The sequence below is a fragment of a genome, unplaced genomic scaffold, assembly GCF_019419815.1.
Source record: "Pyrus x bretschneideri cultivar Hongxiangsu unplaced genomic scaffold, Pyrus_bretschneideri_v1 Contig8, whole genome shotgun sequence".
In the NCBI taxonomy this organism is placed as follows: domain Eukaryota; kingdom Viridiplantae; phylum Streptophyta; class Magnoliopsida; order Rosales; family Rosaceae; genus Pyrus; species Pyrus x bretschneideri.
The window spans coordinates 6,148,413-6,166,270 of NW_025999820.1; the positions used below are offsets into that span (position 1 = coordinate 6,148,413).

The 17,858-nt window shown below is 36.7% G+C and overlaps 2 protein-coding genes and 1 pseudogene across 2 annotated transcripts; all 3 read right to left on the bottom strand.

Annotated features, from left to right (window-relative positions):
* Nucleotides 1-5,783: 5,783 nt before the first annotated feature.
* LOC103956014 (nuclear pore complex protein NUP58) lies at nt 5,784-10,294 on the bottom strand. The gene is made up of 6 exons (XM_009367949.3): nt 9,839-10,294; nt 9,349-9,463; nt 8,267-8,737; nt 7,212-7,725; nt 6,416-6,456; nt 5,784-6,160 (listed from the first exon to the last, which is right to left on the bottom strand). Exons 1-6 carry the CDS (start codon nt 10,189-10,191, stop codon nt 6,122-6,124), a joined length of 1,533 nt encoding a protein of 510 aa, XP_009366224.2. The 5' UTR covers nt 10,192-10,294; the 3' UTR covers nt 5,784-6,121.
* Nucleotides 10,295-11,221: 927 nt separating this feature from the next.
* On the bottom strand, nt 11,222-12,520 carry LOC103957510 (annotated as a pseudogene).
* A 685-nt stretch (nt 12,521-13,205) lies between these two features.
* On the bottom strand, nt 13,206-14,417 carry LOC103956003 (dof zinc finger protein DOF3.4-like). The gene has a single exon (XM_018649999.2). The coding sequence runs from the start codon at nt 14,122-14,124 to the stop codon at nt 13,405-13,407; it is 720 nt and encodes a 239-aa protein (XP_018505515.2). The 5' UTR covers nt 14,125-14,417; the 3' UTR covers nt 13,206-13,404.
* Between the last annotated feature and the right edge of the window lie 3,441 nt (nt 14,418-17,858).

Consider the following 17,858-nt stretch of genomic DNA (forward strand, 5'->3'; position numbering starts at 1 on the left):
ATTCAGTCTGCTCACAATTATTGACTTAGAAACCCCCACATCACTAAGTTATTGCTTCGTGACTCAGATAGTTGGACAAAATAGGCATATGTCGATTTGTTCCATATGTTTAAATTAATTTGTCTGATTTTTAAATTAAATTAGTAAGAACCAATATGATTGATCAAGACCGAACATGTCAACTTCTCAATTATTAAATTTGTACACAGAGCGGTTTAGTACTACGTGTTAAATTCAATTTTTGTAAACAATGAGTTTAATATCAAATTATTATGATTGATTTATTGTACGACATGGTCTAAATTTTTCACGCTTTTGGTTACAATAAAAGAGAAAAAAACTTGTATAAATGGACAACGGGTGTGAGTTGTTGGCATCGGAATGTTGTGATCTCAATCTTAAGCATAAGTTAGAGAGAATGAACTAACAATATTGAGAGTTTGATCTCTCTCACTCTTCGCTTTATGGTAATTTCATTTTCCAATCTCTCATGTTCTTAATTCACAACCCTAAACTCATGACTGGTATTCTACTAGGCATGTAACCAAAATTTTCACATTTCAAATGAATAGTGGCTGTGTATATGGTTTTAACGATTCGATCTCAGTTCTTTTTAACAAGTACGATACTGTACATTACTTGGTAATACATTAGTTGATAAACAAGTTTGACGTTTCCAGCATTATCGAAAATAAATAAATAAATAGCATAGCATATGGCATGTGTTTTACTTAAAGTACAACTTAATTAGGTATACTTATTTTCCTATATCCAAAAGCGAATTGCAAAGTTGTCGGGGCTTGGAAAACATTGGCATATGATCAGCACCCTTAATCTCCACCACATTTTTAACCCCACTGTTTTTTATCACTATATTCACTGTTGAAATTCACCTGCTAATCCTTTATTTTGTTTTTTCGGAAAAGAGAATCAGCAGGTGATTTCGTCACGGTAGTCTACCTTTTTTTTTTATCAAAAAGACTCACAAAACATTTTAACCTTTCTCTGGCTACTAGCATGTGATTCACTAACACTAGAAATCGAACCCAAAAATGTGTCATATAAAGTGCAGGCCTGAAATTTTTCCCCAATACTAGGCTACCCTCATGGTAGTTGATGGAAAAGGATCATTGCCGGATCATTTTCCTGGAGATTCCAGGAATCTCGTGATCGTAATTGTTCATCATATATCATGCGATCAGAAATCATTTTAAATTTAAAAATTAAAAATTAAATATAAATAACATTGTTCTAAAGATCCCACCTATGCGCTAGGCCCTAACCCGCCGCCCAACTAGTGTCTAGCATCTTTTAGAACCTTAATAAATAGTATCTAATGAAAACTGACCGTATGATATACAATGAAAGATCACGATCACAAAATCTTCAAAATCTTCAAGAAAAAAATTCGGTGAGGATCCTTTTCCGGAGTGGATAACCCTTTTATCTTTCATTACAGACGACATAAACTCGAGGGACCGACCCAAATCCGCCGTTTGAGAAATTCTTCATCTTTGACAAGTCTTCAAGAAAGACAGAACTTGTCCTCACTAAGCACTTAGCAAGTTCCAGATCCTTTGAAGAATTGGACATCATCAGATGCACTTAATTTATTATATTATTGTTTTGTAAAATTATTATTATTATTATATTTATTATTATTTTACAAAATAATAATATAATAATTGTAATGACTTTCATTTTATTCAAGCTACTTTTGAAGACCTAACATTTTCCTAGATTAGACAAAAAAAGCTTTCTTTACTTTTTGCAAACGAAAAAGCTAGGAAAGCCATATTAACACTCTCGTTTTCTCTTTTTTTTTATCTTTATTTGGTATTTTAATTTTTTTTTGATATATTTAATTTAAATGACAGACGAAAATGTAATAGTGAAAGAGGAGAAAAGAAAAGTGTAAAAATTACTTTCAAAAATTTGTTCTAACGGAATAATATGTTACCCTTATCTTAGCTAACTGTGGATCAAAATGATAAGTTGATTTTCTTTATATGTGTGATGCAAATTCATTTTCTTACAACATAAGAAAATATATTAATTTTATCAAACATAAGAATATATATATATATATATCATATTTATATCATTAAGACGGGAAGAAGTTCATTTAGCCAATATTAGGACTAGTCTAGTTTATTAAGGGTGGTGCTATCCACCCTCTCCTCTTAATTTTCGACAATTTAATTAAATGAATTGAAGAAGATAAATGAATAAAAATTAACAAGAGTGTGTGGGATGTAAAAATGTGTGTGAATAACACTATCCTATAAAAGACAACACAAATTTGTGAAATTTGGCGAAAGTACAAATTTTTTTCATTAAAAGCTCGCTACGCTACACCAAAGGATCACAAATTTATAAAGATGGACAACACAAATTTATGAAATTTGGTGAAATTTCAAAATTTTTAATTAGGAACGACATTACTACTCTAAGCTACACTAGAGGAGAAAGAGTTTGAACTAGGAACATAATGGGTTGAACAGAAATGCGTTACAGCAAAATTTTATTTTAGTCATGCGGCTGGTTTATAGTCTTCAAACTGAGTGGTACCGACAAAATCGTTTCACCACATAATTTAGGAATGATAATACTAAAGAGACTAAATTTGTTGATTGGATTTTGTAAACTAAATGACATAAAAGTTGATGATTTGATTATTACTTAAATGTTGATTAACATATTTATTTTTTATTAGTGACACATCATTTTATTTGCACTCGTTTAGGAAATAGGCACCCCACGACTTATCTGCTCTCTCTTTTTTTTTTTTTGTCAAAACCTATCTGCTCATTAGTCGGCTGTGTGGGTGTTAGGTTCGGATTCTACTTTATATACATTTTCGGTCTAATATTTCATACAAGACCTTTCACAGTAATTTAGGTGAGTTTGATTTTATATATAGAAATTAGACACCTTGAGTTTGCTTCTTATAACACAATTTCTCTGCTTAACTTTAATTTTAATGAATTACCTTCCCTAATTTTTTATAATTAGCTAAATTTCCTCATGCCATGAAATTTTTTATTTTTTATCTAATATTCCGTTCATGTTGGTCACATAATGTTCACGCGAGAAAATTCTAATAGCAAAAAAGTCAGTTTACTCTCACCAATACGGAAAATTTTTAGGTGTACCGGGTACACCAAATTTTTTTGGTGTACCCTCACTCATTAGAATTTTTTTGGTGTACAAAAAGTGAGGGTACACCAAATTTTTTTGGTGCACCCTCACCATTATGAGTGAGGGTACACCAAATTTTTTTGGTGTACCGGGTACACCGAAAAATCCCTCCACCAATACGGCGGGGATGAGGAAACGTGGCCGTCTTCATCTTCTTAGTCAATTTATGGGGAAGCCATAAAGCACTCTGCTTTTTGCTCCTGGTCATCAGCAGAAAATTGGGTTTTTTTTTCCTTTCGGTAAACTGGAAATGCATTAACAAGCAAAGGAGTGTTATGGGGAATAAGAGAACAGGACGCTGCAACTTGTGCAAGAACATTACCCCAAAAACACTAAAAAATATTAACGTTTTACTTGAAAATATTTTTAAAATGACTAAAAATACTTTTGATAAGAATGTTTTTGGGTTCCGAAATCACTTTTGGTGAGTGTTTTTGGGTTCCGAAAGCGCTTTTGTTGAGTGTGTTTTTGGGTTCCAAAAGCACTTGAAGTGCTTTCTACAAGAAGCACTAGATATATGTTTATTGCAGGAAACGCTTCAAGTGTTGTTTCAAGATTCACTTGCATCTTTTTACTAAGAATTGATTCTAAAGCACTCTCTTAAAAAATGCTTTCAATTATTTTAAAAGTACTTCTAAACCATCCTAAGTAAAAGGAGGACACGAACGAAGAGGAATAACCAATCGACGAAAGAACATGAAACCATTTTTTTCTAAAGCCAATTCCGAAATACAAGACCAAAAGTCGAGCTTTTGTAGTCAAGGAAGTCCATCCTCGTTGAAAATGTGCACCAATGAAGAGGGGGCCTAACGACCCATGTGCCAACGCTCATCTTTTGATTCTTAAATGATGCCAATGCTCATCCGCATAAATTGAGTTTTTAGCATTTCTTTCGTAAAAACATGATAAGTACTTCGCATGGGCAAATTAGTAACAATATGGTCGCTATTACATGAGCTTGGACGGGGAATTAATAAACAAAATCACTTGTTTGTTATATCAAGAGTGAACAAAATCAATATGGTCGTCTGATGCACTATTTGGCATTACGGTTCTTTTTGACAACGATAGAATAATTACATTAAATTCATCCAAATTACGAAAAAGATATGAATTTAGGTGCAGAGGATAGAGCACACTACTTTAATCGTAGATTAGAGTTTGGGTAATCGAAACAAATACAACGCTTTTGGTATGTTCAAAAATACTTTCAATTATTTTAAAAGCACTTCTAAACGAGTTCTAAGTAAAAGGAGGACACGAACGAAAAAGAATAACCAATCAATAAAAGAACATGAAACCATTCTGTTCCAAAGCCAATTCCGAAATACAAGACCAAAAGTCGAGCTTTTGTAGACAAGGAAATCCATCCTCGTTGAAAATGTGCACTAATGACAAGGAAGCTCATCCGCATAAATTGAGTTTTTAGCATTTCTTTCGTAAAAACATGATAAGTACTTCGCATGGGCAAATTACTTGGTTGTATCATGTCAAATCAAGTGATTAGTCACATGCGTTGCGTGACGTTACGTTGCCATCTCAAAGACGGCCCTACGATCGAGAAATTGTAATAATGAGTAACAATATGGTCGCTATTACATGAGCTTGGACGGGGAATTAATAAACAAAATCACTTGTTTGTTATATCAAGAGTGAACAAAATCAATATGGTCGTCTGATGCACTATTTGGCATTACGGTTCTTTTTGACAACGATAGAATAATTACATTAAATTCATCTAAATTACGAAAAATATACGAACTTAGGTGCAGAGGATAGAGCACACTACTTTAACCGTAGATTAGAGTTTGGATAATCGAAACAAATACAACGTTTTTGGTATGTTCAAAAATGCTTTCAATTATTTTAAAAGCACTTCTAAACGAGTTCTAAGTAAAAGGAGGACACGAACGAAGAAGAATAACCAATCAATAAAAGAACATGAAACCATTTTGTTCCAAAGCCAATTCCGAAATACAAGACCAAAAGTCGAGCTTTTGTAGACAAGGAAATCCATCCTCGATGAAAATGTGCACTAATGACAAGGAAGCTCATCCGCATAAATTGAGTTTTTAGCATTTCTTTCGTAAAAACATGATAAGTACTTCGCATGGGCAAATTACTTGGTTGTATCATGTCAAATCAAGTGATTAGTCACATGCGTTGCGTGACGTTGCGTTGCCATCTCAAAGACGGCCCTACGATCGACAAATTGTAATAATGAGTAACAATATGGTCGCTATTACATGAGCTTGGACGGGAATTAATAAACAAATCACTTGTTTGTTATATCAAGAGTGAACAAAATCAATATGGTCGTCTGATGCACTATTTGGCATTACGGTTCTTTTTGACCACGACAGAATAATTACATTAAATTCATCTAAATTACGAAAAAGATATCAACTTAGGTGCAGAGGATAGAGCACACTACTTTAACCGTAGATTAGAGTTTGGGTAATCGAAACAAATACAACGTTTTTGGTATGTTCATTTGACACCACCAGTAAACACCGTCTCTCCATGACAAAGGATTAAACTCTGCAATTTTTCCTGTCAACACATTTCAGAAAAATGGGACCTAAATTCTTCCCTAAATTTTTCTGTGAGCCGGACGGATGTTTTAACCTCACGTTGCAACGTCACAAAACAGCAACGGCATGTCAGCTACCAACAGGAAAAGACAACTGCAGCTAGAAGGCGAGTATTCAGATGACATGCCGGAGTAGCATTCCGAACGAAATTTTGATCCTCTTGGGACATGGATTCAGTGAAACTTTTTGGAGATCCATCAACTCCACAGCAAAAGAAGCCGCACGCAAGTCGCGTTGAGCAAAGAGAACAATTGTTGACACTTAAAAAACACATACTTTGCTGCTTTCCTCCAGATTTCTTGACCCTGAAACAGCCGTAGCTGTAGCTAACGGCGGCTACTTCGACTTTTCGGCTTTGCTGATTTCTGCAATTGTTAGAATACAGGGAAGAAAATATTCAGCAGATGTATACTGCATATCAAGTAAACTATATTACTAGAGATGGAAAATTAATCCCATCTCTGCATTATAGAGCTATTCTCCATGAAAACAATAACTAAATAACTTGATTAGTATTAGCTTCGTAATCTTTGAAGCCCATGTTTGTTTACGGAGCAAAATTTGAGTTATATCAAGTGCAACGTGACCGAAATAAGAGAGCTGAAAGAAAATTCACTCACCATTGCAGTAAAGCTAGAATTCAGCCCTGATCCAGCACTACCTGTAAAGTGATAAAAGTATTGGACAATCAAGCCTAAATTACGATAAAAGATTCACATATGTGCCAACCAATATTACCAGTAGAGTTAATTGAGTTACGTCAAGATACAAGATGTACATTTTACATATTTACAACATTGTAGAATCTTTTCTGGTAACATACAACATTGTATAATTGTGTACGTGAATTATATCAAAGTTTTCATGGTTACGTTGTAAATGATCTTTAAGGACAACTCATTTACATCTATGTCATCTTAACGAGAACAAGTCCAAATACAGTATGGATACCAATCCTCAGTCTACATAAACTACTGGGCTAACAATAAAATCTCCCAAACTGTATAGCTCAAAACAGAGCGAACAGTGGAGAACCACATGGCGGCCACTAATAAATTTACAATAACAAACCAGGGACATACATGCTGTCATGGACACTGCTTATGCATAATGCTATTTCAACCAGTAATGCCAAACAAAATGCTCCTTGGTAAGTTTTGAACCGCCCACAAAAAAAAAAAAAAAAAAAATAGAACCATGACAATCTTGGGAAGTAAAATCATAAACTTTTATAGCAGAAGACTTCTGCATGCATTGGTTCTAGCATACACTATCATAAAGAGAGATTTCCATTTAACACATTCAATGCCTCAAAACCATCTTTCCGTTCTCAAATTAGAGAATGATAAGAAATACCAAATTTTTTTAGTTAAATGTAGAAATCCTGAAGTAGGTTTAAGCAGAATCAGAAGAAACCTGAAGTAAATAATGAACTTCCAATAGTTGGAGTAGAACCAAAGCCTGGAGCAGGATTGGGAAACAGAGAGGGAGTTGAAGCAGGTCCAAATGCTGATGAAGAACTAAACAGTGATGCCTGGGGCGTAGAAAATGGCGTTGCAAAAAGAGAAGATGCAGGACCCGTAGTGGGTGGTGTAGCAAATAGAGAGGAAGACACTGGAGCAGATGAAGCAGAAGGGGTACTGAAAAGTCCACTCCCAGATGAAGCTGTAATGGTAGCTGCAGCAGACGTCTGTGGGGTGGTAGATGTCCCAGGGGTTCCTGAACTAGCAAACAATCCAGCAACTTGTGTTGATGGTTGCAACGTTGCAGGTAAATGCAAAGTTGGATGCACCCTCTTAGCAGCAGCTTCTTGCCTAGCTGTTTCCCGCCGATCAGCCTCGAGAAATGGATCGTTCCCATACCCTTGGCGGCGCTCATTAACAAGATAAGCTGTTTTCATGGACACAACGTACTGATGAATACTCTCCACCTAAAAAACACATTATATCATTGATTAGTAATCATACATGCAAAGAAACAGAATGCTGCTTCATTTGTGCACACATAAGCATGTAGTTGAGGGGAGGGAAAACCATAATATATATATATATATATATATATATATAAACTCAAGGGCACATGCATTAAACAAATGAGAACTCTAATGACCTTTTTTATAGCTTCATTGTTTATTTTACTTTGAAACCATTCAAATGATACAAAGTACTAAAAAAATTACCATTTATGCAAGTAAATTGGTACTCCAAAAATACCCTTGTTCTCAAGTTGTATTTGATATCAAATAACAAGAATTTAGATTCAGGTCATGCAAATCTTTCTCCATCCACAAACACGAGATATGAAAATGATTTTTTTACAAGAAGTTAAAATATAAGAACAATAAATTATGGAAGGAATCATCTCTGTCATATATACACCAACCAAATGCTAGTTTTAGCATAATGAAGTACACTTTACTGCATAATTGTATGAATAATGTTAACTAAAAAAACATCATCAATTTTGTTCACCTTAGCTGCCACGTGAACGAAAAAATCATGCACATTTGACATGACTTTTGGAAGAGACTGCAACAACGAGGATCTATCATTGACTGGGTTCCTCTCAGAGTCTAGAAGCAGCTGCTCTAATTCCTCAATCCACTGGCGACACTCAACAAGATACTTCTCAAATCTTGCAATTGTTTGCTGTAGGAACGGAGATGGTTTCCTCGGAATCCCGTTGTAGAAATCAAAAACTGGCACTATAGAACTAGTTGTTAGTTGACTACTTGAACCTGGTGGTACTGTTGCTCCAGGAGCTTGTGATGGGGCAGTGGCATTTGAAGTACTTCCTGCATTCAGATGAAGAAACCTTGGGCGTAAAATCATAAAAGAACGAACAGCAACCTCGCTGTTCCGCAACATGTCTTTCACAATAGCCATCAACTCCTGCAAAAGAGCTTTCTGTCGGTCCATGGAAGTACCAATTCCCCCAAGTTCCTGTATAGATAACATAAGAAATTGAATCATACCATACATTGACAACTAGAAATATAAGGCATGCAAAAGCACTGATTGACACAATCACAAAGAAAATGGCATTGAAAATTCTAGAACTTGTGCCAGACCTTTCTAATTTATTTAGATTCATGGGTAGCATTTAAGTCTTTACATCAGACAAACGATGAGGTACAGTCAACCCTTTTACCTATCAGTACTATGCAATGCACTTCTATTGTAAAGGTACGAAGTCATTCAGAATTGAGCATAAGATCTCGCAAGTTAAATACTTTTCAACTGTTATAAAAATAATGTACATACAAGATAATCAAACTGCCAAAAAAAACATACTCCTGTAAGTAGATATTGGACTGCGGAGGACTGGGAAAAATTAACATCCTTCCATTTCCATTTCAGTACAAAAACATGCCATTACATCAGAGCCCCACAGTGTAAACTATATAGTATAACAGTATATACACCAGAGTACAAAATCCACTAAAACAAAAGCAATTTGCTTACAATGACCAACTCATAATAACAAGATTGCAACCAGAAAAAAAAAAAACAGTAATCGCAATGAGAAAATTTGATCTGTCCAAGAGACAAACCTGAAGAATACGACTTGCGTCATGCTCGAAAGCATCATTGGAAATGGAGGAATCGTAGAGACGACTACACTGATCCAGCCGCTGGCTTTCATCCCTATACCCCAGTATCCGTTCCCTGCGAGCAAACAATAGTTCAGAACAGATCCTCAAAAACCATATAGGTTATCTCAGGTCAGCTCATAATTATAAGAGTGAAAAAATAAACCCAAGTTCTGAACTATTACACTTGGAATTAAATACCAACTAAACCCAAGTTTTGAACTTTAATTAAAACCCAACAAATATCGGACAAAAAAAAAAAGAATTCACTATACAGAATCTAAAGCAGTAATTTTGCATAATACTACTTTACACAACGAAAAAGACTCAAAATTTCGCTTTATTTTCCTACATTTTCTCAGTAACCAATCAGGCCAAACACCCCAAAAAATCACAACGAAAAACCGATAACAGGCTAAAAATTTCTTCGCAAAAATTAAAGAAAACTTACTCAATCTGCAGAAGAATTTTCTGGGAATCCGGATGGAGATCCGCCCACTTGGTACCATAACTCGCCGGAGTCTTGTCATTGGTAAACAAATACAATTGCTGTTGTGGCTGCTGCTGCTGCGGTTGTTGCTGCTGCTGTTGCTGAAATTGCGGCTGTTGAAACAGCGGCTGCTGCTGCTGGAATTGCGGCTGTTGAAACAGCGGCGTCTGTTGCTGCTGCTGCTGCGGTGGTTGTTGGGAGAAGAAAGAGCTGCTTTGCAGAAAGGGCTGTGAGGGCTGTTGAGTTTGAAACGGCGATTGCTGCTGCTGCTGCTGTTGTGGCTGCGGCGTAGAGAACAACGACGCGAACGCCATTGTTGTGGTTACTGTGGGCTGGTTTTGGGATTGAGGTTCGAAAATTGGGGAGGACGAAGAGACCCCTGTTTCAAAACCCTAGCGAGGGAAAAAGGGCAACTGGAAAAAACCCGCCCTTGTACTTCAGTGTGGACTTGGACGAATAAATTGAATGAAATCTTTTATTTTTTCCATCCGATTTTTCTCGTCACACCTTATAAATAGTGTTTATGTTTTACTAGAGGAAATGGAAAAGAAGTAGAAAGTAGTTATTTTAGGAGGGGCACACCATCGCTAAGTTAAATTAATACGTAATTAGTAAAGGTCACACATTTTTTATGTTGAGAAATATATTTTTTATATTTTTTAAATATTTGTATTTTAATTTTTTTATGAGAGGAGTTATTTGTTTTTACCAAGTTGATAGGCATCCCCAAAAAATAGGGGTTGGCAATTAGGAAAGAGAGTGAATGAGTTGAGAGGGTAGTAATAAAATGATATAGCTCCGAGGTTTAGAAAAAAAAAAAAAAAACAGTAAAAGCTTGTTTGTACAAAATGTCTTTAATACCACATTATTTTCTTTTCTAATATCTTCTTTTAGTTTTGTATTAAAAGGGTATGGTAGTAATTTTACTCTTTTTTTTTTGACAAACAATATTTTATTAATATGTAGTTTTGATTACCGTATTACTCTTGATTGGTAAGTTAATCAAATTGATAGTCCATTACACAAGAAAATGCTTAGATTATGTGTGGATGTATGACGTGATCTAGTGAGTGGACACGAGAATTACTCCAATTTGACATCAAAACTTTGTACCTCATAAAATTATGTAATGAAAAAGCGACGTCATTTAAAAACAATGTGTATAGTACGACAATAGGCAAACTCATTACACAATAGAGTAATGGGCTTATTCGCAAGACTTTGTACTTCGGCCATTTTCTAGTTAACAAATAATATATAATTCATAATTAACTTAGTTAATAACAATAAAATTTACCAATATATCTATTAGCACGGTAACAATTCTTTATTCCTAATGATACATTACCAACAAATATTACTTTCCCTAAAGTCAGCATGGTAAACCTCAGTCATGTCAGGATAAAACAATCCCCATTGCTGCTCACTTCCCTTAGGCTTAAGATCCTCATTGAACAAAGCCAAAATGTAAGCCTCTAATCCCTTTCCCGGTCTTTTTGGTGTCCCAACTTGCCCATGCTTGATCAGATTGGTATTATATGTCTTAGCATTCTCAATATTTGCAGGCTCTTCTCCTTCTCCTTGTGAAGGCCAACGTGTTTCGCTGATCACAACAACCTCAACTTTTGTGCCCCACTTTCTCAAGTGCCTGGTAAAGGGCATCTAGTGAAGCATCAAGCAAATTTGTGTACCCTAATGCTCCATCTTGTACAATAACCTCTGTGCATTTATCAATGCATAGTCTAACCTAATCTCTTGCTGATGATCGCGGTATGCGAAACATGGATACGCGTTGAAGAGAAGGGGGTGACCATTGGTTTGCAAATATTGTACTAGAGGAACCACTATTGAGGCTGCATCAGGATGCCATGTTCCGGCTGATGGCGGATACAGTGATGTCAGTACATTTTGGAACACTGCAGGGGATAGAGGAATACTGAGGTTGGCTGTAATTAGGGCATTTCTGAAGTTTTGCATGGCTGGGACCATGCTGCTAGCATTTTACTTGGAACCATTTCATTTCCAACGGATATACAGCGAAATTTCGCGGATGAAGCAAAGGGAATGACGTTGGTTTAGAGCCAAATGTTAGCGAAAGCTGGACCATTGACTAGGGTTGGGACATCTGCGTCGAGTGTGCCTAAAATGACTTGTATTCCTGATCCTTTCAGTGCCTGCAGAACATCTTATTGTGGTTTGAGTAAACGAATCTCTGAATGTTCCTAGACTTACATACCTTGATCACTTCCGGTGTTGGAAGGTTGTCAGCTTGTCTGATATAGTTAACTCCATCCCCTTGAGCTCCTGCAAAGTGACACTAAATATGACATAGCTTTGTAATAACATGTGTGTATGTTCGTTGTTTTTACACGAAAAATGATATATAAGAGAGGAAGTACTTACCAGCGTAGCTTTGGAAATCAGTAACAAGAAGCATAAAAGCTACTGCAAAGTAGTAGATGAAGAACTGTGAGTTGTTTTTTTTTTTTTTTCTCTGGAATTAGTAGCTCATAACATCTTCAAATTGCATGGACTTTCTCTCTAATTTTTAGCACCAATATTCTTTCATTATTTTCTTAGGTAAGGTTCAGCTAAAGAAAGATGTTTGATGTGGAAATGAATCAATTGAAACTTACCACGCATGCTGCTCCTTTGTAGGGTCAATCAATTTAATTCAATTCAAAGAAATAGAGAGGGAAAATGCAGCTTGCAATTCCATCTGAGTCTGACAATAAGGAACGTTACTTTCAGTTTTCATATTTTTAAAAATCGTTTGGTAATTACTTTCCGTTTTAGAAAAATGAAAGTACAAATGAAAAATTAAAAGAGAAATAGGTTATCAAATGGTTATAGTTTTCTCTTATTGATTTAAACAAAAGCATTTCTCTTGTTTTAATACTTTGTTAGATTCCGAGTTCGATACTTCGAGTTAGTGAGTTTGTTTGACTGTAGCCACGGGCAAGATCAAATTCCCGGTAGCCTCTCTGGGTTCAAAAGAGGTGGATAAGGATAACCATGACTTGCCATCAATTATCCCCCTTTTTGTTAAAAAAAAAAAAAGAGTAATAAAATCAATCTTTTCTCAACTAGGATAACACTAAATTAATTTGGGTTAGATTAATTTTCATCATTTCCTTTCCTTTTTGTTCAACATTTCGTTCTTGCATATATTTACTTAACACCGATTAATTCTAGCGCTTACAAGTAACTTTTTAAAACGCATTGACGACATCATGATGGTGATATGAGTGTTGGATGTGTTTACAATGGAGTCATAAAGCACTCATATTCTTCAAATGCTCAAAAATCATATAACAAGCTAGAAGCATGGACCAAAATACAATTTACTTCAATTTAGGCGGTAGTTCTCGGACATATAGAAATTTAACTGGTAACTTTAAATTAGACTCAAGGCCTCAACACTAACATTAAAAACCCTGGAGCACTAAAACACAACATTCCCCATTACAAACCAAAAAGAGTAGAGAATTACAAAGAGACTCAAAAGACACAGATTTTTTTTTTTTTCACTTGAGTCCAGGAGTAGAAATTGCCAACTCCGGCCAAGAACATAACTCTGCTCCGACAGGGCTAACACCCACGTTCACAAACCCACCACCCTCTCCGTTCTCGATCTGCCACGTGTTCATCGTCCCGCCGTGGGGTCCACCGAAACCACAATCTCCTCCCATCGCTGGAAAAGGCCGAAAAGCTCTCCCAAGCCCAAAGCCCATCTCCTCGATCCCACCTGAAAGCCCAAGCCCGAACCCGCCCAAAGCCAAAAACCCACCAGGGCCGTGGGTGTTGAGCAGAGAATTGAAGCTCCCATCGCCACCGCATCCATTTCCCATGTTACCCTTCAAATCACCGAACTGTAAGGCCGCTCCACCACCTGGGTTCAGAAAAACAGGGGTGGCGGAAATTTGGTTGTTGTCAGAAGTGGCGGTGGTTGTGGCGGCGGAGGTGGCGGTGCGGGAGCGCTTGGCGTTTTTGCGGGTTCCGCCGCCTACTGGGATGTCGCGGAGGGTGCCGCCGTGGGTCCAGTAGCGGCGGCAGGACTTGCAGAAATGGCGGGGCTGGGAGAAGTTGTAGTTGTTGTAGTAGCAGAACTTGGTGTTGGTGGAGTCGCAGCGTGGGCAGGGCAGGTGCTCTTGCTCCGGCGGTGGTGTCCCCGTGGCCTGGGCGTCTTTCACCGTCTTCCGGTTCTGGCTGCTCTTCTTCTGCTGATCGCCTGAGTCCGACGGCATTTGGGTGTTCAAATCAAACTGGCTGAGCTGGGTTTTTGAATATTTGGTTTTGGTTTGGTTTTGGAGTGTGAAGAAAGTGTTCGATATTTGGATGGTGAAGAAAGTTAGAGAGCGAGTTTTTGCTATGAGGGGGTAAAGGGGTTTTTATGGAGGAGAGAGAAAGGAACAAGTTTTCTGAGGCATATATGAAGAGATGAACAGAGTGAGCAGGCTTTTACAGAGTGTTCTGTTAAGCACGACATTTTCAGTCCGCTCCAGAAGAGGGGAGAGAGAGAGAGAGAGAGAGAGAGAGAGAGAGAGGCTCTGTATTAATTTCTGTGATTTTGTTCGGCTAAAACTACAGATAATTTTTAAGTAACTAATATGTTCCCTAGCTTTTTTTTTTTTTTTTTTTTTGTTTTTGTTTGAGTTGAGCAATAGATGTTAGATGTTAGATTAACTATGGACGAAGTTCAAACTCACGCAGTTATGCAAAGAAGCAACATATTTTCACCACTGTGGTAAATGACCACTTGCTGAAGATTTGGGTTGCTGGGGATTCAGATAATATCCATTGGTTTATTCATCTTTTGCATATATGGTATAAAATATAGTCAGTTAAAATTTCTGTCGGTGTGTAAATGTAAAATATGCAGAATACAGATAGCAGCCTGTGCCGGAGATTTTGTTTCACCTTTTGCATGCATGCTTTTTGATGAGGCCTCAGTCCTGAATTACTGTGCATGGGAACTAATTATTTATTTATTTATTACAAAAGCAAAGGTTTGATCTTACGATAATACCGTACTAGATTACTGGATTTATTGCCGTTTTCGGGCTAGTAGCTAGCTGAGATACGTAGTTGATCTCTAGGTTATGTAAAACCCAGAGTTATGAAAGAAATTAGGAACAAAAAGGAAACAGGAAGGAGTTTGATTGCATGCAAGTAAAAATCAAGTCGGTTTTGTTTTTATTTTTTTAGAGAAACGATATTAGCCATTTTTATTGAGAAATTAAGAAGAATTACATTACAATCTTCAAAGAGGATGTGTGGAATTGATCAAGTCTAGAGGCTCCTCAAACAAAATTAAGAGACCTGAGAACACAGTACAATGCCACTTTGGACGATCTATGAGCCGCTCCATTGGCGGAATACCCAAGCCAATCTATAAGCAAAAACCATGTTCGTTTGTTACATGTAACATATTGATGGTTTAATTCAAACTTTACTCCCTAAACTTCGAAAAGGGGGCTCTAAATGTCTTCTGTAAGAGTGAAAATAAAGAGTCTTGCATGAAATGAAGATGTATATTATGGTGGCAGTGTCTCAAATCTATAACAAGATGTTATATGTTTTAAATTTTTGATATGACATCGTATGATGATTTAAGACACCGTCCCTTGACGTCTCCATTTCATGTAGGTCCTTTTTTAGTGAAGACAGGCCAACGTTTGAACTCTTCTACAATGACCACCAGTATTACTACAAGTTTTCCACTCTACAATGACCACCAGTATTACTACAAGTTTTCCACACATTCACATCTTGTTTGCTAACATACATAAAAAAAAGGAAGGCTATTTCTCTTTGCATTGTATGTATCCTTTTTCACATTGTACATTGAACTTCATACCCTCACATTGTACGTATTGATTTGTCCCCTCCCTAAGTTCGATCATGTGTAAATCGTCAATTTACGTATTTGGCTAGAGTACCACCTACATTTTCTGGCGTGGCAAAATACATGCATCTACCAAGATTTTGCAAAGAGTGATTTAGTCAAATAATTGACGTGGATAAGTTTAACCAAGAAATGTTTTTGTGATTGTTACATTAACTTAACAGAATTAAGCTTTATTAAACCGTTGTGGATGATATATAACTTTAGTGCGTAAGAAAATGTAGGTCTCACTCTTGTCAAGTTAGCAAAACGGCTCAATGGACAACTTAATACAGTTGAAATACACTGAGAGTGAAGTTACAAGACGAATATAAATTTACTACGCAGATTGTAGACTTCAAAGTCCATGATTAAAACAATGTGAAAAACTAACGTTTATACTTAGAGGGTGAAAAGTAAAATTAACTGCCAGATTAATCAATTAACACTTTCTTCACACACATTGCTATACTTCACAAGAACCAAACCATTATTAGAAATTTAGAATGCAAAAATACTATGGTGCTCTGGAATATTAGATGCTTTAGAATTTTTAATTTTTAGATTATGGTTATTGTTTCTTTAACTAAAGATCGAACATCTAAAATGTCGGGATATAGAATACTCCAGGTCAGTCTAACACATAAAGGTAATTATTTGATTCTCTCCCTAGAAACGCTCTCAAGAAAGAAGAAAAACCCTAGCAACATTTGTAAGCGTCGTTGGCCCTTGCTTAGGCTTGGGCTGACGGCTCTCCCTCGTTTTCTTTCCATTCCTCCTCCTAGTCCCTTTCCCTTCCCACAGCCCCCTCCCCTAACTGGTTTTTCTTTCTTTTTCTTCTCTCTTCCTCTTCCCCACTTTCTTGTTGGCACCTGCCCTTACGCTGATAATGCTAAGAACAAACTATGAAGAAGAAATTATGAAGAACTCAAGAAAACTTTCGAAGAGAGAGAATGTAGAGAGAGAAATTGTATTATCATTATATCCAACTATTACATCATACATCCTTATAAATACAATGACACATAACTGACTTCTAGAGTTCCCAATACAATTGTGACACCTGGCAATGTAAAACAATACTAATCTTTTATCCTAACATTCCCCCTCAATTTTATGCTGGGCATTGGCTAGCATAAGATTGTGACAATGAGAACTAAACAATGGAAAACAGAGACCCTTTGTAAGAATATCAGCAAACTGTTCGGATGAGTTAACAAACTGCAACATAATGGTGCCTTGCTGCACTCTTTCCCTCACAAAATGACAGTCTATTTCTATGTGTTTAGCTTTAGAATGGAGAAAGGGATTGGTTGCTAAAGCCATGGCTGATATATTGTCACAATGAAGTAAATGAGTTGTTGAAGGAGATAAAGATAGATCCTGGAGTAACTGCTGAATCCACACAACTTCAGCAGTGGTAGTTGTCATTGCGCGATATTCTGCCTCAGTTGAAGAACGACTAACTGTATGTTGTTTCTTGGAACTCCAAGAAATTGGATTATCACCTAAAAACACAACAAAACCAGTGGTTGACCGTCGATCATTGGGATCCCCAGCCCAATCAGCATCTGTGTAAGCTCTTATATCCAAATTACCAGGTTGAAAACACAAACCAAGATGCAGAGAACCTTTGAGATACCGCAGTATGCGTTTGATAGCAACAAAGTGACTGTCAAGAGGAGAATGCATAAACTGACATACCTGATTGACAGAATATGCTATATCAGGGCGAGTGAAAGTCAAATACTGTAATGCCCCGACGATACTTCTATAAAGACCGGGATCATGGAATAGAGGACTACCATGATTTAAGAGCTTTTGATTTGGATGACAGGGAGTGGTACATAGCTTACTGTCAAACATATGTACCTTATGCAGCAAGTCCCTGATATATTTGGACTGATGAACTAACAATCCCTGAGGTTGATACTCAATTTGCAGCCCAAGAAAGTAGTGGAGGACCCCTAAGTCCTTCATATCGAACTCCCTGGTTAATTGACTGATCACAAACTGAACATGTACATCATCATCACCACTGAGTATAATATCGTCAACATATAACAGCAACACAACAAGGGAAGAACCATCACG

Excerpts from the sequence above, each read along its gene's own strand:
- LOC103956014 (XM_009367949.3), bottom strand. The coding sequence starts at position 10,191 with ATGGCGTTCGCGTCGTTGTTCTCTACGCCGCAGCCACAACAGCAGCAG. Across the intron at positions 8,738-9,348 it reads ACGCAAGTCGTATTCTTCAG|GAACTTGGGGGAATTGGTAC; the intron begins GTTTGTCTCTTG and ends TTATCTATACAG. Across the intron at positions 7,726-8,266 it reads TCGTTCACGTGGCAGCTAAG|GTGGAGAGTATTCATCAGTA; the intron begins GTGAACAAAATT and ends TGTGTTTTTTAG.
- LOC103956003 (XM_018649999.2), bottom strand. The coding sequence starts at position 14,124 with ATGCCGTCGGACTCAGGCGATCAGCAGAAGAAGAGCAGCCAGAACCGG.